This window comes from Hetaerina americana, unplaced genomic scaffold (genome assembly GCF_022747635.1).
Source record: "Hetaerina americana unplaced genomic scaffold, ioHetAmer1.1.p SCAF_3, whole genome shotgun sequence".
NCBI lineage: Eukaryota > Metazoa > Arthropoda > Insecta > Odonata > Calopterygidae > Hetaerina > Hetaerina americana.
The window spans coordinates 75,064,050-75,086,686 of NW_027286874.1; the positions used below are offsets into that span (position 1 = coordinate 75,064,050).

The window sequence follows — 22,637 nt, forward strand, 5'->3', positions numbered from 1 at the left end:
CAAAAAAAAAGAGAGTGAAACGGGGTAGGAGGGGGGGGGAGAGAGAGGAGGTGGATGGATGGATGGATGGGGAAAACGCAATTTTAAAGGCGCGAAACCCATTTACAAGCGGTATAGTAGCAGGGAACGGTCGAAAAGGCTTTTAGCCGCCTTTGCCCCGGTCTCTCTCTCTCTCTTTCTCTTCTGCCCCGTGGTACCCCCACCTCAGTGGGTTGATGGGCGGGAAGCAGAGGGGTGTGGAGCAGACGAGCCGGATGTGTTGCCAGAGTGCACCAAGGAGGGTGGCGCGTGCGTGAGGGAAGAATGGGGGGTGGTGGGTTTAGGTGAAGGGATAAAGGTGGTAGGGGGAGTGGTGGTATATAAAGAAAGGTTGGAGATGAGGAAAGGGAATGTCAAAAAGGAGGAACGAAAGAACGGCTGAAAAGGTTATCCCAGGAAATGAGGGGAGTGGAGAAACGCAGAAAGGTGTTGGGGTGTGTGGGCGCTGTTTCTCTGGAGTGGAGGGCACGTGTGTGAAAGAATAGGAGTGGACAGGCATGGAGTTTAAGGAGAAAAGTGAAGACAATGAACGGAGAAGGTGAACCCTTTTAAAAAACAAAGGATACCTTCCAGGGTAACACACCTGCCTGAAAAGTTCTAAGTCGTGCGCACGAATCTAAGCAACTAGTCTCGTGCATTGACGTAATCGGTTTCGACACCTGGCGCTCAATCGGTTGTTTTTAAGGCCTTTTTTTAAATGCCGAACTGAGGGCATGATACAATGGGGCAGGGGACGAAAAAAAAACTGTAAGTTCGCGACTGGGCATTTTTACAACTAATATAAATTACAGATTCAGGTGTGATATGGTGTAACTGTTAGATAATAACAGAGACGAAATCTATTACAATTTTCCACTTGATAAATATTGATTTCCGATTAGTTTCGATGCACTATACCATTTTCAAGAGCGCATTAAATGAAAATGATGTAGCACATTGAAACTAGTCGGGAAATAAATCTTTATTAAGTGGAAAATTGTAATAGTTTTCGTCTCTGTTATTATTTTTACAACTCACACAAACTTCTGATTGCAAAAAAATATGCAGCATAATGATTCGGCAGGATCCATTACACAGTAATTAATCCTCCAAAATTCCAAAGTCATCATTCCCTTAAGAGTGAGAAACAAATTTCCTGATTTACAACTGAGATTTCCAGCTTAGAGATCACATGGCACAAAGTAGCAGTAGTGGTAACTATTAGTGGAGGCGATCGATAGTCGAGGTCATTTGCACCATCATCGGATAGGTGGGTGATTTGGTATAGAAGTGGGATGTCCAAGGATAGGGTGGAGAGAAACCTAGCGTCGCGGCAGTAGTCTACTCTGTAGACGAAAGGCTCCAAGGCATCACGCAATTTTACGTCCAACCCGACGGACGGCGCGCTCCAAGTACTCTCTCCACAAGGCATCCAAAGTAAGGATCGGGATACCATCCGGTCCCTCGGGATAGGAAGTCGGTACATTAGCCACAAAACCATCCCGATCCCCCCTGGAACAAGTGCAGGGACGCAATGATACTTGTCCGTTTGCGACAAAACGAAATAAATAGTACCTCAAAACAGCTCTTAAGTTTCTAAATTAGAAATATGGCAAATACGTGAAACAAAACACCATGAGGAAGTTCATTGATGACGTATTTCAAAATGTCACGAAAAATTAATATAGTATTCCTAGTGATTGAACTTATAGCTCACTGACCACGTGGTAACAATATTTTACGTGATTTTCTAATCAAGTTTATACGAGTTCGATCACAGCGATAGAAACGGAAGATAAGGTGCATACACTGACCGTCACAGGTTGTGAACGACCCTCAATGTCGGTTAAGATCGAATGGGTAGGTTGACCGACAGTATAAAAGCCACGATCAGGTTACACAGTGAGAGGCTAGGCATATTTGAGTGTTGAAGCTACTAATCCCGCATCAAATATCATATTGAAATGTTTGACATGGTGAAGCCACAAGAGAGCTGAGAGACGACTACTAAACACGAGATGTGTATGCGCCCGAGCAAGTTGAAACGGGGAGGGGGGGAGGACGGGAAAATTTATGGAGTTGACAGGTGTGGCACCTCATTTTGATATGGGTTGGATTCCATCTTTCTCCAATAAGAAATTTCCCCTTCGATCTCACCCTGGCATATCCCGATGAAAGTAATTCATAAAAAACTTTTAAGTGGAAGTAGAACCGCATGGGGTCCAACGGTAAGAGACCTAATTCGGGAAATTGAGAGGGTTCAACACAGGGCGGTCCAATTCGCTAAAAAGCTGTTAACAAACAATAAACGCTAAAACACCTTTTTCTATCTTACCATCAAGTATCTGATCCTAAGCTATTCTCATCTAAATCATATTCTCCTTCGATTCCCAAACTTGCTGGCCTGATATCTTTAACACATATTTATATCCTCTTATGTATTCTTTCCCCATCACTCTTCAAACCTTTGTTGGTTCTACATATAATTTTCCTGCCATATCTTTCATAGAGTGCACCAGTTTTCCCTTCTTACTTTGGGATAGTTCTCTCACTATTCTGTACTGTGTACTCAATTCACCCTCCCTATACAAACTCTCTATGTCTTCACTTCGTGTCTCAACACCATACTCCCTTCACCCCATTAGTTTCCATCTCAGTTTATCATTTATTGTTAAAATATAACAAAACGCAAAATTTAATTACTGTAGAGTCACTTATTAATTAACAAAACATCATAATAAATATGTATTTTGATGAAAAGCTAACTGCTTTGAGTGCAAGAAAGGAACTTAGTTCTCAAACAGACATAGAGGTCGACTATGAGTGAACCTGGCATGCGGCAGCACAAACCAAGATGATGATAACCTGGGACAACTCACTGAAGGGGGTGTAAACAGTTAATCACATAAATTGATCAATTTTGTTGTTTGTCAGATAAATAAGGAGAAGCATGCTATTGTCGCATTAGAACAGTGATCAGAATGAATGTCCTCGTTAGGTTAATGAACATTTGGGTCATTTCATGTTCATACATGAATGAAATTTTTTTTAAATGGTTCACAATCTAATAAGACTAAATAATAGATAGGATATGCGAATTTCACATGCCCTATGGGAAGTGAGTTCTCAGTATAGGGAGGAGGAAGTTCTTTCAACCACACTTCATATAATTTCCCGATATGATCTCTTTTGAGTTCATTTCCCCTCACAAAACTCCACTAATGTCATTTTGTCTTTGATAACAGGTCAGTAGAATTTCAAAATAAAACAGAATTAACTCAGGTAAATATGCGATGCATATTAAAAATTATACAAGAGATTAAGTACATTCCTTATTCCAAGTACAAATTGTTCAGGGGCAAGGGTAAGCCCCCCACAGGTGTAAAGGTTAGAATGCATGTGGAAGTACATATACAAAAATGGTAAAACATCACTGGTTTCAAACATTAATCTCAAGAAAATTCTGACTTCATAGCCCCAACACCTCTGATGTACATACATAGAAATGTGAAGTCTGATTCATGCACAACCATTTTTATCTGCCATATATTCTGCTATAGTTTTAAGATCTATTTTTTCACCTCTTGGATATGACAGAGTAATCAACTCTTATGAGACACATTAGGAATATATTCGCTCACAAGTTCTTCCTCCTGTCCACTAAACCTGCTTTAATTCTTTTAGACAAACATCAAATTATAATATTTGGTTATTCATGAAAATAATAAATTTCAACATATTTAACACCCAAACTAATCTTTTGACTCAGCACCATAATATTTCTAAAATGAATAAAAAGATTAAACATAGTACCAACCTAATTAAAGGATTAATGGAAGTCAAGTTTAAACAGATCTCGCTGCAATGTCCTTCATTTCTTACCCACTCCATTGAACATATATTTTCATTTATATTTTTGCAATTATGACACTGCACACACACATGCAAACGTTAAATTACAAAGGTGCATGGAAAAGCATACTCTTTATACATACACTTTTTTGCGTGTTATTTTTATGCACGATTGAGAAACACAATGAGCTTGTTTGTACATAATCACTTCAACATTGAAAATTATTTGAGGCAACCACTCATTAAATCCTTAAAGCATCTCACTAACCACAGAGTAGCACAAATTCCTAAAGATGCATGGGATTGGCCAAACTATACTCATATAACATAAATAACATCAAGAACTTAAGTAACAATATCAGTTAAGTAACTGTCATTCACCAAAAATGGAATACTAACCACACTTATGAACATTAAGCGATAACCAGCAAAAATAATACCAGTTAAGATGCTCAAGTCTTCTCCACCCACCATTCACTATGCCTCAGACATTAATGGTGTTCAGATCTCACAAGTACTCATCATACCCGACCCAGTCATACTCAAATGTTCTACAAATTTGATCAAGTGACGAGAGTGTATGACCTGGATCAATCATATACAGTAAAACCTCATTACTTTGAAAAGTCTTCATATAAAATATAGCAAAATTTAGGACTGGCCTGATTCTCAGGTCAATGTCATGTAGGATGTTTTCCAGTAGGTTATTACAAATATTTTCAAATTGATTATCATTCAAATCCTCTGTTATAAATACGTTTGTGCTGAAATTTGAAATCCATTGGTAATGCTCAAAATACCCATTCACATCTTAAAACACTAGAATGAAATGTCATGGCTCAATTTTAGGCAAGATCGGAAAGACAATCAATATAAATAAATTATCCTCTACATTACATATATTAGAGACCACCAGAAATTTAAAAGAGTGCAAAATTTTGACATTTAAATGGGATTGTTGAAACAAGTGTGGAAAATAGAAAGAGACCAAACCAATTTATGAGAAAGGATATGAATAATAGGAGGTATTATGATAATTTGAAATAGACAATTTTCAAAGGCCACGTACAATTAAGGCTCAACTTTGACCCAACTACATCACACCGTATATAAAAATCCACGAGCTCATGCTAGACAGAATGAGTTCTTTCCTGACCTCACAACGTTTCTCCGAGCTCAAAATAACGATAGCATGAAGCATTGGTCAGATAAGAAAATACAGGGCACACCTTTCCATACTTCATGAACTGAAGCCTTATGTTTGAATGCCAGACTATAACTTTCAAGTAAAAAAAGAAGACTTTTTATGAATTGTCATTAGACCATATGACCATGGATGGCATTAGTACATAGTCACCTGAACTCATTTTTTACAGCACTCCAGGGGGAATGAAAACTGCGTGCCACTGAAACCAAATAAAGCCTAATATGTATCAATGATGGCTTTCCTTCTGTTAAACATCAAACATGGCAAACGGCTCCATCTACATTATTCAATATTCATTTTTAAATGATTCTAGGTCTTCTCAGTGATGAGAAGTGCAAATTGCCCTTTAAGGTATCTACTGACAACATGCTAAGACAGAAAAAATTTAAAAATAATTGATTCAAGTCATTGAGTTCACAAAACTACACTAGTCAAACTTGTCAGTGGTAAAAAAACAACATTTTTTAGTGTTTTTTTTTATAATCCCAGACAATTTTCAAAACTTGCTATCTCTAATCGGGGAAATTGTTCTTAGAAAATTGGCTCTTTCAAAATATTCCCTATGTACATGTATAATCAGTATAAGTATCCCAAATTACCAAACTACCTCCAAGTCAAGAAATGTGTACAAAATTGACCTAACTTAAGTATTTCATCAGAATGATTCAAACTACACATTTTCTCTTGGATAGAGTAAAAAAATATATGTTGAGTTTTAATAAACTATGCACCTATTCTTCTCATCTATAATTTTCCCCTTGGGCTCAGCATGAGGGATTTATTCAGCAAATAATTTTTTGCAGGAGATGGAAAGAAATGATCATTACCAACAGGATCAAGTACAGTAAAACCCCTGTATCTGCTGTGTCAATTTTCCACGGTTCACTTGACATGGAAATATAGAGGAAAATCACGTAAATAACCAATTGTTAAGCTATAAATATGCACCACTCTGATCTGCAAAACTTCACCTTATAGCACTTATATGCATATGGCTCATATCACTATATCTCAGCAGATAACCCATCCCTATGGTTACATATTAAGTAATCTCTTAAACACTTGCTGTCTGAATTTGCTGGTGCATTATTTATGGGCTGTAACTAAGATTACCTTTGATTTTTCTTTAAAATGGGTACAAAATGCACAACTGTTGATGGCAATTCTTCCAAAGCCCAAGAACTTATGATGAACACATCCAAAATTTGGTTCAAAAAGAAATAATTGCAGAATGAACTCACAAATAGCTGCTGCAAGAATGAATCATTCATCCATCAGGCGGGGAAGAATGAAAAAAATTCAATCTAGTTTTCCTCATACTCAGAAAGTGATACCCACAGGGCTTGAAGATGTAAGTTAGCATGGAAAAAGTATTAAATTTGTGGCTTAAAGACAAGAACAAATTGATTACGGCAGTCGTTGATATAATGTGCCATGTCAAAATTAAGTAGTATACACAAGCACATTAAGAATAAAAATTCCATGCAAAGAATGAAACCAAGGTGTTTACCGCAAGTAGGGGATGTTTGGAAAGATTAAAGAAAGGGCATAATAATTTGACATTATCAAAGTTACCAGAGAGGCTGCATCTCCTGAAGCTACTGCCAACTTCCCTTAAAATTTGCATAAGTTCACCAAGGAGGAAGATTATCATTACAAGCCAATTTTTAAAAATTTTAAAGGAACAGATTCATTCGGGGAAAGATGCCCAACTCATCATTGCCATACAAAACAGCAAAGCAGATAACAAGCTTCAAATCCTTGAAGCACAATTTTGGCATCATGTGGAAATGCTGTCTGGGCTGATACATATCACCTCTCTTGCCTCAACAAAGATACCCACTATTTGGGGAAAATCTAAGACAGTGTAACAGTAATTTTCAGTCAAGACGTTTCAGAATTTACATAAGAAGTTGGACATGGCGTACCAAGTGAAGTATCCACCTATTTAAGAATGAAAACAGGAGCTATCCTCAGCCAGTCTTCCAGCATTGTAACCACAACGGGTGGATAAGAGCAAGTGTTAATTCCAATAGATATAACCATTACTAAAGATGAATTACTGTCTTTGAAAGATAAACTGACAGCACCAATGTCAAGGGAAAAAAAATATACTGTATACACTGCACTACTATGTTCTTAGCATTTTCTACTATTCATGGTTTTTGTTAACCACAGTATGTCTTAGAATATATCGCTCTTGAATACAGGGGTTCTACTGTACAGTGAGGGCAAATTCACAACAAACAGGCTCATCAAACATAAGGAACAAAAATAACAGAGCTTCACAGCATCTATGTTTGCTACAAAATAGGAAAGCACTGTCAATATGCATTAAATGTTGGCATGGAGACCATTTGGAATTATTTAACCAATTAAATGGCAAAGAGCCTGCCATAATTTCCCATTGCATCAAATCAGTTAAAGTGATAGTACATTTGCACCAGTTTCATTCTGAATCAATAGAGGAAATATAACAAAAACTTGGAATCAAATTATAAAAATTGTGAAATCATGAATCTATGAAATCATCCCACCTCACAGTAACACTAAAATGATTTGAATTTTTTTGGGGAAACAGAGAATTTTCTTTTCTGAAAGTAAAACGAGTTCAGCAAATATCAAGTTTCTGCCTCAACTCCCAAATATTACTTATTTTATGAATTATGTATAGGAGGCTTAACATAAATATTGAATTATTTAGACCTATCAATGAAAAGAATAGATGGATACTTATCGCATCATAAGCATCTGTCATTGCAATGCAAAGGCACCTTGCGGACCTTGCTCAAGAGATAAGTTTCACCTCTCTAAAGATATACAAAATGTGGGGAAAACCTCAGACAATGCAATATTCATTTTCAGTCAGACTTTCAGCATTATCATTTCATTATTGCAATTGAGGATTTTTAAGTACATAAGCCAAAAAAATTAGTACGATTTATATTATGCGTATATATGATGTTCAATTTATACCGAATTCAAGAATAGAACTTAAAAAGTTCATGCCAGTGTGATTTATGGATCACAAAGTATGAATGAAAATGTCGGTTGATATCATAACATTTTGTCCATGAGACACTAATTTCTAAGAACTCTCATGCCTTTTCTACTAACAATTAAAATTTTCCTTCAAATTTCTTGCCATTATAAAAAGTTGAAAATATTTCCACCTTGCAGGTAACAATTTCATTTCAGTGAATTCACATTTAAGCAATTTCACAGCACATCTTCTGAATTAAATAATTCTAAATTTATGGTTTCCACTCATACAGATTGTTTTTTATGGGTGAAACTGACCCCTGCTACCGCATTAAAAGTGAAAATATTGCAAAATGTAATCTAAACCAAAAATATTTTTTTCACGCTCATTTTTTGCAGTTCACAATGTAACTGCAATCACAACAATCATGGAGATTATTCTGTTTCAAAGCCATCATCTACCATGATTTTGTTAATATATGGGTTGGATTCAAAATACATTCCATTACCATAGAAATGATATCTAAATAACTTTCAATCGTAAAACTTATGATAAGAATAAGTGCAGATACGAATTCACAAAAATTTGTGATTCACTGATAGATTTTCATCATATTTAAAAAATAAAGACAGCACACTTAGCATGAAAGAAATGGAATAACATCAACATGTAAGAAAAACTTGTTGGCCGGTTGTTTTCTGATTGGATCAATGCAAATACATTTCATATTACAATATTCATGCATTCTTCCCTGTAGGAGTGGCTGCATAAAGGAAAATGAAGTTAGCAAATTACTATTTATCGATAACCAAAAAAAATGGACGTCTCAGAGTAAAGCTAATCAATGCACCATCCCCTAAAGATATTATATTCCATCTTTCCTGATTCTAAAACTTCTCACAGAAGATAATCCTCATGCGTACATTTTGAGGCGGGAGGAGGGGATTCATCAAATAAGTCCCCCAACCTCTCGTTTGCAGGGCACTAAAAGTTTTTTCATTACACTTTTTCATTGGGATAGAATTCTCAGTGAAATAGCCCAAGGCATTAGGATAATTTGGAAAAATAATTTACCAAAAATAGGGCAAGCCCCAATGCTAAATACTCAAACTTGAGACATATACAAACAAAGTCCAAATCATTTCTTGTTTTACTGAAGACATTATGAATTTAGAATGATCAAAATTTCCCCAATATATGTCTACGATTTGGTGTTCACAGGAGTAATGATATTTTTGGCAGGAGCCAAAAAAAAAAAAAAATTGAAACATTACAAATTATCCAAATGATCAATTAATCCAATTGATTACTTCCAATAATCACTTTTCAAATTAACGAGATTTTACTGTGTAGTGTAATACTGTTATACAATTTATATCAAAAGCACATTCTGAAAAAAATTAAATAATTAATAATAGAATGTGAATACTCTATACAGTTATAAAAGACACCTCCTCGTCATCATCATCATCATCATCAGACAATATAGACATTTTTAAGAGAGGAATGAAAACACATGATATAAATAAATACTTAAAATTAATACGCAGTTCTCAGAGAGGTTCACTGGCTTGCAAAACCAGAGCCTGGTTATGAAGTGCAACATCTATCTCTGCAGGAGGTTGCTCCCACGGCTCCCCATCCATTTGTATTGGTGCCTGTGCCTTCAGCTTTATCTGCCAAAGAAATAACACATTGGCAATTACAAAAAAGTACAGATTAAAATTGTGTTCCATTGAAATATCTTATATACTCATTACATAGATTGACCCTGTGTATAGGGCAACCTCTGAATTTTTTATTTAAAATTTCAGTTTTTTACATATCTCTTGCATAAGTCGACCCTAGTTTTTCTCGAGGTCACTAAATGCTTCTAATTTAATTATTAATGATTTACCCATGAATTTATGGTTGACTGAAATCAATGTGCCTAATATTCTGATTATGTGAACATCACGAATTCCTGTAATTCTTTGAATAACTTACAGGATTCTGGTCAACTGGGGATTAAGGCAATGTATCACTGGTGTCACAGTAAAGGTCCTTAGCAATGGTAAAACACCAATGATGCTGATTTCTCCAAGCATGCGTAACTAACAATTTTGAATTTCAAGGTAAGATGTGTGATAACATGGCGGTAGAAATTTCAAAATTTTTAGGGTTACATGTCAACCATCCTCTTAAAAAGGATGAACATATCTCCGAAGTATGTAAGACAATTACTGTATTTCCCCATTCACAACGCGTGCTTTATCTATGCAAAAATGTTCAGATGATCGAAAAAATGACGATGTGCATTATGTAAAGAAAATTGTAAAAATTCAAACATTTACATACCTATGCATACATTAATTTTTAGAAGAGTCTTGCAAAAATAAATTAGTCTGGAAGCATGTCTTTCTAATTGCATTCTATTTTATACAGATCTGCTACTGTTACAGTTATTTCATCTCATAAATCCATGAGAAAAAGAAGAGACATAATTTATATACTTCATTTATTCTAATATGTACTACTTCACGTGTATGTAGAGTACGTCATATTATATACACGTATGTATAAATATATGATAAGTAGATCATTCGAATCTAAGAAATTCGTCACATGAATCACAATTAAATGAATTAAGTATATTTATTATATCTTCAGGCACATCACCAAGTTCACTATCCAAGTTAACTCTTCTTCATCTTCCAGCACTGGCGTTGAAATATTGCCCAAAGCTTTTTTCAAATCCATTTTTTACGCAAGTCACTCTGACGCCCTGCCAACTTTCCAGGATCTAACCCCTTATTTCTTCATTAGACACTCTTTTAATCCTTCCCGATTCTGTGTAGTCTTTCATACCAGACATCATCCACTTTTCCCAACTAGAACATAACTTTGATTTCAAATATTTATTGATAAATAAATCCCGGCAGCATCACAATTTCCTTTTTGTTTCCCAAAATTGACGACATCTAGCTTAAACATTGCTGCATAATATTTTCTTCTCCACTGGTAATTTTCTTGAGAAAATTCTAAATCACAAACGCTTTACTCAATTCAGGTTTGAAACAATCACCATAGTAGGATGGCTTATAAACTAGTGAAGAGGCAATTCGAGGAAAGAAAAATAAAATCGCAAAACATCAAGCCGCTAATGCGAAAATACTAATTAATGATGACGACATTGGGAATAGATGGAAAGAATACGTACATTGAAGTACTCTATCAAGCTCCCAAACAACTAGAATATGGCTTAATTAAAGATGAAAGCATGCTAGGCAAAGACAATCGGTGTCCGCAGATATTAAGAAGGGAGTTTGACAGAGCCATGGCAGACCTTACAGACAACAAGGCACTAGGAGTGGACAAAATAAACAGAAAAATAATCAAGGCACTCCGGGTCAAAGCAAAGGATGCTCTCTATGGAATAATCAAAGATAGCTATGACATTGGAAAGATACCAGAAGACTTTGTGAAAAGTATAATGATTGCAATACCAAAGAAACCAAAAACAGATAAATGTGAAGAACACAGAACACTGAGCCTGGTGACTCAAGCATCAAAAATCCTTGCTCAGATAATTAGCCGAAGAATAGAAGGAAACCTATCGGAAAACCGATTTTGATTCAGGAAAAACCAAGCGGCAATTTTCAGCTTGACAGTTCAGGCCGAAAAAATGAGGCACGTAATAAGCCATTATATGTGGCATTTGTGGACTCAGAGAAAGCCTTTGACAACATCAAATGGAACAAGATGTTCAAAGTACTACAAGCTCTTAGATTGGACTACAAGGACGGAAGAATTATTCAAAACCTCTACAAGAATCAGGTTACAACAATGCAAGTGAAAAATGGAAGAAAAATAGAAGCCAAAATAAACAAAGGAGTAAGACAAGGATGCAACCTCTCGCCAGCAATATTCAATGTATACCTGGAAGAGGCAATAGAAGAAACACAAGGATTGGGTATCAAAGGAGTCAAAGTAAATGGAGAAGAAATCAACATGCTCCGGTTTGCTGATGGCATCGCAGTAGTGGCGGAAACGCAGCAGAAACTCTAAGTGCTATGGACCAAGTACTGGGGGAATGTAATATAACCATCAACAAGAAATAAATAAAATCCTTTGGCTAGGAAGAGAGAAGTTGAATGCAGATATCACAATTTGAGGGGTGAAACTAGAGCAAGTTGACTCCTTCATGTACCTGGGTAGCAGCATAACATGGGATAGAAGAAGTTCACTGACATCAAGCGAAGAATAGCCCAAGCTAAGAACACATTCATGAAGAAGAGGCAATGACTATGTTCAAAGTACCTAAGGCTGGGAACATTGAAACAATTAGTCAAGACTTTTGTGTGGAGCATCGCGCTCTATGGTTGAGAGACTGGGAAAACTGGAAAAGTGGACCAGTGAAGAATAGAAGCCTTTGTAACATGGTGCAGGAGGAGAATGCTGAAGATTAAATGGACCGACAAAGTAAGAAACAAGGAAGTATATAGAAGAGTAGAAGATTATAAGGAGAACTCTACGGCAAAGAAGAAATAGATGGATTGGATGCACATTGAGGCACAATGGATTGATTAGGAATACTACCTTGATCAAAAATTTCCCGGAATTTATTCAGAAAATTAAAAATACAAGTTTATTCATCTAAATCTATATTGTCCCCTTCAAAGTAATCCCCATCGACTGCAACACACTTATGCCAGCGCTTGATCCAATCCTCGAAACATTTTTTATATTCGGTTTTCGGTATGTCCATCAGTGCTTCCTGCGATTTTTCCATTACTTCCTCTCGGCTGCTAAAACGCGTTCCCCGTAATGGTTTTTTAACTCGATTGAACAGAAAGAAGTCACAGGGAGCCAAATCAGGTGAATTCGGTGGCTGTTGGATGGTATTTGTTGCATTTTTCGTCAAAAAATTACGAATAATGATAGCACTGTGCGACGGTGCGTTATCATGGTGCAAAATCCACGAGTTTTCTGCCCACATTTCTGGTCTCTTTCGGCGAATTGCTTCACGCAAACGTCTCATAACGCCCAAATAATACTCTTTGTTTACTGTCTGGCCTTCTGGCAAAAATTCATGATGCACTACACCGTTGTAATCCATGAAAACCGTCAGCATTGCCTTCTTTTTTGACTGAAAACGACGTGGTTTTTTTGGTCTCGGCTCATTTGGTGAACGCCATTCACTTGCCTGATGTCTGGATTGCGTGTCGTACTCATAAACCCACGTCTCGTCTCCAGTAATGATCCTTTTGATGAATGTGGGATCGGATTCAGCCTCGCAAATCATGTCTTTTGCGACGTCAACACGGTCTCTTTTTTGCATGAAATTGAGGTCTTTTGCTGCTACACGACGGAAACCCAAATCATTAACCACAATGTCTTGGGCGGATCCATAGGCAATGTTCAAGTCCTCCGCTATTTCTCTGATGGTTAATTTGCGGTTATTGACCAACATTTCTTTTACTTTATCAATTTTTTCACCGACTTTCGATGTCGATGGTCTGCCACTGCGTTCATCATCTTCGATTGACTCACGACCACTTCTGAACCGCTCGTGCCACTGGTAAACGACCGTTTTTTTTTAGAGAATCGTTGCCGAAACACTTTTCCAACATTTCCAACGTCCGTGCGCCACTAAATCCGTTTTTTACGCAAAATTTAATACAAGTTCGTTGTTGCAAATTTAAATCCATTTCTGAAATTGTAAAAAATCGCCAACACACACAGAGATAGATGTACTCTTGGCTACGTAACTTTTGCAAATGTCAAGTTATGACACTAAGATTTAAAGGGAATATCAACAACAGATGTACCAATTTAACAAAAAAAACAGAACTCAAATCGGAACGATGGGAGCGCCACACGGTGGTTATTCCGGGAACTTTTTGATCAAGGTAGTATAATATAAGGAAAAATAGAAGGGAAGATTCCATGAGGAAGAGCCCTGAATTTCCTCTCTATATACTATGCTCTTATCAGTTTGTATGTCTATCACCTTAATATGACTCTTTAAGTCAAACGTACATCATATATTAAAACATATTCTGTGCAAAAGTACTTGATTATGAGAGGCAGGTATTTATCTGATATCGGCAAAAAAGCAAGTATTCCTAATCTTGTAAATGAGATATCAAATGAATGAGGGTGATACTAACCACAGAGGGTTGATACTGTCTCAAATATTTGAAAACAACCTGCATAACAGCACAAAAAGGTGAAAATGATATATTCCCCACTAGAGGAAAAATTAAAAAAAACTGCCAATGATGCCCAAAAGCCAAAAGAGCACCTGAATGCAAGCTACACACAAGAAACATACACCAATTGTTTGGATTTTTTCCATAAGTTAAGCACAAATATGATTTTTACCAGGATAACAGTGACCCATACCAATGCTCATATGCATAAAATTCCTGACCCTATTAATAAAATGTACCTTAACAGTAGAAGCCTGGCCTATACGAATTGGCTCCGACAAGCCAACCTGTAGCTGTGCAATATGGAAAGAGGAATGGATGGCCATCACCTCTAGTTTCCCATCACTGAAGTCCTGGACTGGAGCAGACTCACAACCTAACAATGATAATAATAATATATTTTGTTAGTCTGAATATTAAAGTATGTCATACACCAATAATAAAGGACATATCAAAATTGGACAGTTTGAAAACAGCAAAAGAAAGGTAAACATAATAAAAGAAAGCTACAACACTAAGAGTAAATACAAACATTAGAAAATATTTCTTCAAAAATTCATGGACTGGAAAAAAAAAGATACAATGAATGAATTTTCAAAATTTGCTTTTGAAAAGCAACATCATGTCAGTTGCTTTGAGTCCATCATTACATTTATCAAGGAGCAAAAAGGATTTGGTTCCAGGAAAAGAATGCCTCACACATAGTACGACTGGATAGCAAAATTCTCCATAATACAGTTACAGTAACACATCCACAGAGCTGAGGTCAAAATGTTCCTCCGATGATAACAACAATAGCTGTAGTTAAGTCAATTCACCACAATTCTTTGTGTTATACCCAAGTATAATTGATGATAAACTATAATACTCATAAGATAAAAAATACAAAATTATTTCAGAATGGTAGGTTCACAGGGACAAGTTGGACAAGGCATAATGGGTATGCAAGAGAAGTGGGAACAGATAACCCATCAATGTTTAGAATTCTCGAAAAATATGAAAAATCTTTGAAAATATGGATCTTGGAAAATGAAAATTGTGGAAAATTAGTCAATAAGACAGGAGGATAACCATACATTGAAGGCTTTGGAGATATAGTTGGGGAAGAGGATGGAAAAAGTGAAATGGATATAAATAAAAAAAAACAAAGATCCATACATGGTGAAGAGGGGGGGAAGGTGGTCAGGAGAAATCCAAAGAAGGCAGAAAAAATGTATTCTGGTCGTATTGAGTGTCGATGACTGTGGGGTAGAATTTTGCATAGACGACAAGGTAGAGACAGGGAAAGAATAGGCAGGTTGGGTGTAATGAAGGGAAGCAGGAAGTATGTGGATTTGAAGAAATGCTTATTTTAATGCAGGTTTTAGAGTAATAATTCAGTGATGCGGTGAATGTGGCTTGAAAATTTAGCAGAGCTCAGGTATTGGATCCATCAAAAACCTATCTCCACCATTAGATTACTCTAATTAATAATAATCTTGTGAAATCCTCATGAAACACCAAGTAGGCTCCCAACTTTCTATAATTTAAACCTGAAGGCCACCAAGTGAATATCCTTGAATAATTTGAAACAGTAAAAGAGAAGAGTATTAGAAAACTCTTGCCCAAAAAGTCATTCATATATTATTCTCTCTTCTTGGTGTATACCTCCATCATTTTCCTTCATTCAGATGAGATACCAGCCTCGTAACCAAATCAGCTAAGAGGTACCCTTCTCTTCATGCTACCAAACCATTGCCCCTCTTTGCCCTTCCACATTGACCGAAAACATAATACACACCATTTAAAACTATACACAACTATATTTGTTACCTGAAAATTACCTAGTTTAATATGAAAATGCATAAAATAAAAAACGAAGGAAATATTGATAAGAGAATTGTTACCTAGCAGAGATACTTACTTAGATAAATACTTAGAGTAACATTGAAACTTTTTAAACCCCTTTTCCAAATAATATTTTGTCTCAGTAAGGAATATACATATTACAATGAATGGCACTTAATATGTAATAAAAATGGATTTAAAATTTTTAAGAATAAGCATGACCATAGTTTCAAAATCATACAAATATAAGCAGATAAATAAAAATGGGGTCCATCTTGTTGCCTCATTCTTGTACAGCTTGTGGGGTTTCAAGAGTAGAAATATAAACAAAGGAGGAATAATAAAGAAGTATGTGAGGGAACAATATTTGGAAATACACTAATAGTTAATCAAAAAAAGTTGCGATACAATGTTTAATGAAATGGAAAACTTTTGCAGAAAAAAATAAAAGATTCAACTGTAGTTTGTAATAACAAAAATTCCACAGCAGGAAATACCAACACTTTAAAGGGTTGTAAAAAAAACCTGCAAAACCTACTGATAGAGACAGTAAGGTTTGGTTACAATTACATATTAATTTAGTTTTTAACACTTTTAAGCTTCACGGTTGAATATGGAGGGTCTAGGAAGGAAAATGCTTTAGTGATTGGTGAATTTGTTTGTGTTTCTGTATAAGTTATAGAAATTTAGGGGAAATAATGAGATAAAAATTCTTGGAATGAAGTAATGAGAAATTTTCAAATCATTTTACTTGCTTTCAATCAGCCTAAATTGAAGAAAAAAATCACAGCCATGTTTATTTTTCACAATACCATCTGATGGAACTTCTGAGGAGAATTAGAAAATGATAAAATATCCACACAAGGGTGCCTACTGAATTAACATTGTCCATCACTTACCTGAACCCATGGCCCATGGCCGAACTCCACCTCCCCATGACTGTATATTCAGTATAACGAGTGCCTCCAAGGAAGGAAGAACAACACGCTTCCCGTCAATGTACACCTCCAACTGTTTGTCCAAGTCTCTACAGCCATGCTCCATTACTTCACGAGTGCCATATGTGAGGTACAAGAACTGAAATGTGAGCACAAAAGATATGGTGAATAAAGAACATTTGAGGAGCAATCTTTAAATAATTACAACACTAAAGAGAACATACCAAACGCAGCAAAAAACACCATGGAGAAAAGACTTAAAAGACAGGCCAACCAGCAATCAGATGAAAGTGAAGCAATGCATAGTATTTTTCGTTTCCACAGAATATATTTTCATTGCTGGCTAGTTTCACTATGTTAGAGCATCATTGGGACTAGCCGGTCACAAAGATGCTAGTGTAGAGAAACTAGTCAGCAATAAAAATTTCTTCAGTGGAGATTCAAAGTCTTGTGTGTTACTTTCCTTTAATTATAATGGCATTCAACAAAGTATAAGCCTCAACTTTCTCTCAAATCAATGAGATTTTCCCGGTTTCAGTTCCTTTTTCAAGGTTCATCACGCTCATGTGCTGTCTCCATTTTTCCACTGGTAAAGTATGTACCATGCTTATGAACTGCAAGAGTATACTTTATATCATGCAAATCTTTCAACAGTTCAATAAATAATGATTTTCTCAAGCTTTGAAGGTATTCTCGATGAAGAGGAAACAATTAGGCTCGAATAAGCTATGGTTATACATATGAAATCGGTGTAAATGTCAGTATTGAGTGGATCACAGTGCAAATTAAAGTGACAAGCATTCTCAGAGAAGTAAACCAAAAGTGACCAATAGCCTTCAAATCCTCAAGTTGACAGCTGATGCAGATGTTGAAATGGACAGTTAAAAGCATAGCTAAGGAACTACAATGAACAGTCAAATAGACCAAATGGAAAATTACCATATTTCCCAGCACATTAGATGTGTTTCTTGTACTCTTACGGGTGAGAAGTATACAAGCATGACCTTGTCCTATGAGTCGCCCGCCAATTAATCTGGTAAAATACTTTCATTTGAGTAGTTTTTTCCATCATCAGAAGTAGAAAAGGGTTGTCTTCTTTACAAATTTTGATAATAACACTGTTTTGAGCCAGTATTAAGTAATACAACAATACTATTTCCTTTAACAGGATTTCCTTAAAAATTCCCGATTTCGCACATTTATACAATGAAGGGCATTTAGTTCCTTCTCACGCCTGGTGCTGCTGCGAAACTTATATGCATAGGGCTAATGGGGACACCATCCCTCTGCTCAAGCATTATATATCTCACAATAAATTAAGAGTTTATATGAACTCAACCATAAGTAGCATGACAGTGTTGTTCAATGCATAATACGTTCCTTTCTATTCAGAGGGTATACCTGCTTTTAAACATAGAAACTAAGCGCTGCATAAAAGGTTAAAATAGAATAATTGCAAGTGATCAAAAGAGAGAAGATTGTGATACAGAATTGCATTTAAACTTGAAGTCATGAATTACGCTTCAGAACACGGAAACAGAGCAACCAAAAGGAATTTTGGCCCACCAACTACTGAGAAGATGATACGAGAATGGAGGGAGCAGAAAATTGATTTAGTGACTGCAGATAAGAGTAAAAAAAATTACATTCATGCACTCCTAAATGACCAAAGCTTGAGGAACATGATATGAACTGAAAAACAAGTACACAAACAACAAGATTACAGTTTTGACAAAAATGATTTTAATTGAAGAAAGAAAATTAGTGATAGGTTTGTCTATTGCCAATTATTCTGGGACAAGGTTATGGTGTAAAGGATTCACAATGAGAAATGTTCTTCGCATGCGTACCAGAATTATAAAAGCACAAAAACAGCCAATTGAATATGAAAGAAAGGTTATAGGATTCCACAGTAAAAATAATGGAATACATAATTTTAACAGCAGTGATAACAAATCGCTGATATCCTATTGTACAATTATAAACATTTGTATAGATGCTAATTTTTATGTAACAATTCTGTTTTCTTCCTATAACATGTTAACATTAAGATAAATTTCTGTCAGATCTAAGAATTTTTTTATAAATTCTAACCGGAAAATCATAGTCTTATAAGTTTCATAGGCCTGGAAATATGATATGTATATGTATAAAAAAGAAGAACCATATGAATGAGAAAAAATTTAATACACCAAGGATTCATTTGGAACTCGATAGAAGGGATTAAAGAAAGTTAGATCCAATGAAAAATATGAAGTCACAAATATGAAGGCCAAATATAAAGAGATTTAAGATAAAAAACATAACAGACTTTAATAAATGACCAGGGAGTAGAGAATAATGAGAAAAGCAGTCAATCCACCTAATTAAGCAATCCTAGTCTGCAAGCGTTGCACACAGTAAAAACCTTATTTCATATATATACACAATGCTTAACATACACATTTCAAGGTTAATGCAATTTCTGACCTAGGGGTTATGCTGGACTCCTCATCAACTATTATCTCTCCTTTCAACAATACTGCTGGGTGTCCTAGATATATGTATAACACATATCATAACATTGGAAAGCTGCACAAATTTCTGCATCTAATTGCCAGCAAGTAACATGTTCCCATGCAACAAATCAATCATAATTAAATCATGAATTTCCTTCATTTAACCTCCCTTGGAAATAGGAGGGAAAGAATTGATGGACACACCTTAATAAAAATTATTAGATCAAAATTTGATTTCCTGAAGGTATTTAATCAACTATGTTATTACTGCACTCCATACAACACAAGGCTAAATCAATAATTTCTTCCCAAATTTTGTAAAACTAATTATGTAGCCAATTCTCCCCTAATTGCACTGATGAATATTGGTTATAATGCTATTGACCTGCTTTGGTGTTCAATTAAATATGTAAAACTTAAATAAAGAAGTCTAAATACGTGAAATGTAAAACATATTTTATGTTGGAGATATTTATCTCATTATATGCATGCGTAATTGGTTTGATGTTTGTTTCACTTGATATAATCAACTAGAACTTTGAATTCTTTCATGCATTTCAATTTCATTTCACTTTGTCTTCTGTTTAAAGAACAACATACAAGTAATGATCGTGTATTGCTCGTACATACATCTGATAGAAATAAAATTTTAAAACATTCGTAAATTTAATAGGTGGCTAAATTGAGATATATGGTAAAGCATGCCTTAACTGGTAATTATATATTTTTTTAAGTGTTATGATGTTTTTAAGAATGCCTTTGCTCTTAATTTTTCGGCATGCAACTCTTGTATTCAAAATACTTGATTTTCAAAAACTTCTTACGCAGTACAACAGCAAATTTAAGGCAAAATTTAACCCCAAGTCAATATTCTTATAAATCAAACACTGAAATAAAGCACAAAAAATTCACCATTTGAAGGGAGTATCAATATTGCATTCTATATTGAACTCACTCGATTGAAAAATCTGCTGCTGAATATGTAAAATGGAGATTCTCTTGCTCGGTGAAAGTTGAGCGTCACTTGGGCATCAACACCAATGCTCATGTAATTGTACATGAACATTTCCTTCATCGGGTGATGCATGGGAAGGTGCCTCATTGGGTGAATCAGAACTTTCCACCTATAAATGAGAAGATGGTCTCAAACATTTCGATCAAAATTCTTCTAGAAGTCACCTAATATTATATGCTATTTTTTTAAGGATGTCAACTGTCACGTCAGGAATTTTGTGAAAAAGATGTATGATTTCACTTGAAATATATCCAAGGATGGCCTGAAAATAATCATCAAACTAAATGTTCCTTTGTAAGTTTAAACCCTCAAAAAACATTTATTAGCACAATAAAGACTCGATCAGAGATGAAAAAAATCTCTTTTAATGTTGGTGAAAAAAGCAAGGAGTGGGCATACATATTGTTAAATTAAATGGTAATACTAAACAGCATTTAAGTCATTGTCCAACAATAGAACAGCTTATTAATATCTTGTTTTTATTCCCAAGGAAGAATGCTTAAACAAGTAAGCAAATGATCACCCCAGAATTCTTTGTCTTGTTTTTGCTACAAAGCACTTAAAATTCTCACCTAGTAACCCCACAATCAAGACCTTAACATAACCTTTAAATAATAAATCATTAAAACTATACAAGCTACTATGGCTTTATACTATGGTTTTATACTATGGCTTTTGCATCACAATAATGCACCTGCTCACTCATCGTTGCTTGTGAGAGACTTTTTGGCCAAAAATAACACCACAATCATGCCTCAGCCACCATAGTAAATGGATTTGGGCCCCCGGCGACTTTTTCCTGTTCCCAAAATTGAAGAGACCTATGAAAGGATGGATATTTGAAACAATTAAGGAGAGAAAGACTTCATCACTGGAAGAGCTCCAGGCCATACCGAAATGTGCATATCAGAATTGCTTTGAGGATTGGAAAAGGTTTTAGCAGAAGTGTATTATTTCTGGCGGGGATCACTTTGAAGGGGAAAACTTGAATATTGAAGAATATATTAATATTCTTTCATAATAACATAAAGTCACCTTACTTTTTGAACACACCTCATATTTTAGGATTCTCATGAAAAATTATACTTAGGAGGAAGTTTTTAATTGTATAAGAGTAACCAAATGTCGGGATTATTCTGGAAATTCTTTTACAAAATACGATGCTTGGTTGGCCATGAAATTTTGAATTTCTTCCAAAATTTCATGCATAATTTCGAAGAAGTAGCTGGCGAGGAATACAATCTTTTATTCATAATGGGTTAAACCATTGGTTTAAAACCAATCTTTGTTCTTTTGAAATGCATACAGTTAATGTTCCTCAAATGCAGGCACGCAAGCTAAACCGTCATTTGATAAATTAAGAGTTTTTTATAATAACAATTAGATCCATTTCCAACATTCAATCAACAAAATATCACATAATGACAAATTAAAACAGTGCAAAGTCCATTATGATATATTTCCAATAAAGTTTTATAATTTTGCCAAAGGAGTAACTTAATCTTTCAGAAAAATTAAAGTATTTTTTAAATTAATTGAAACATTGTTGAAAATGTATCGAGAGCATATATGACTTGATGCAAGACATATGTGCAGCAATAATGTATTATCAGTTGAATAATCAACCAATGATCTTCATGAACATGGCAATTTTCAGTTCAACCTGAAGATACTCAAAATGGTTTAATGAAATTTGATTAGAAATGACCACAATAACAATAATAAACATATAATTGAAATTGTTAATAAAGGAAACCTTCAAATAGAAGTTCACTGTCTTCATATAGCTCAAAAAGTTCATCGGATATATGGATTTTATGTTCATATGTTGCCTGTATTGCATCTCCAAGAATATCATTTTCATCCACCTCATTATTCATTGCTATGGAAGGTTTGACATGAGTGAGGAAAGTAGAGTAAAATGGGCACAGTGGGAGAGGAAAAAGAGGATTAAGGGAGGTATAGGCGACCAATGGGCAGAGGTACCCAATAGAGAAAAACTTGCTGGACCACATGTCAATCCACTGGTCACTGCTGGGGTTCTCAATCCTGCCATATTCTCTTTATGGTGCCCTCTAATCCTTAAGAGGTTACCCAACACCTTC

At 35.4% G+C, this 22,637-nt stretch overlaps 1 protein-coding gene across 1 annotated transcript in view; it reads right to left on the reverse strand.

Annotated features, from left to right (window-relative positions):
- Nucleotides 1–3,296: 3,296 nt before the first annotated feature.
- Nucleotides 3,297–22,637, reverse strand: part of Dgkepsilon (diacylglycerol kinase epsilon) — a 35,084-nt gene continuing 15,743 nt past the window's right edge. The window contains exons 8-11 of the mRNA XM_071588522.1: nucleotides 20,473–20,641; nucleotides 16,981–17,158; nucleotides 14,494–14,630; nucleotides 3,297–9,736 (exon numbers count right to left, since the gene is read on the reverse strand). Of these exons, the coding sequence (XP_071444623.1) occupies nucleotides 9,614–9,736; nucleotides 14,494–14,630; nucleotides 16,981–17,158; nucleotides 20,473–20,641 (607 nt within the window). The 3' untranslated portion in view covers nucleotides 3,297–9,613. The remainder of the gene's footprint in view (nucleotides 9,737–14,493; nucleotides 14,631–16,980; nucleotides 17,159–20,472; nucleotides 20,642–22,637) is intronic.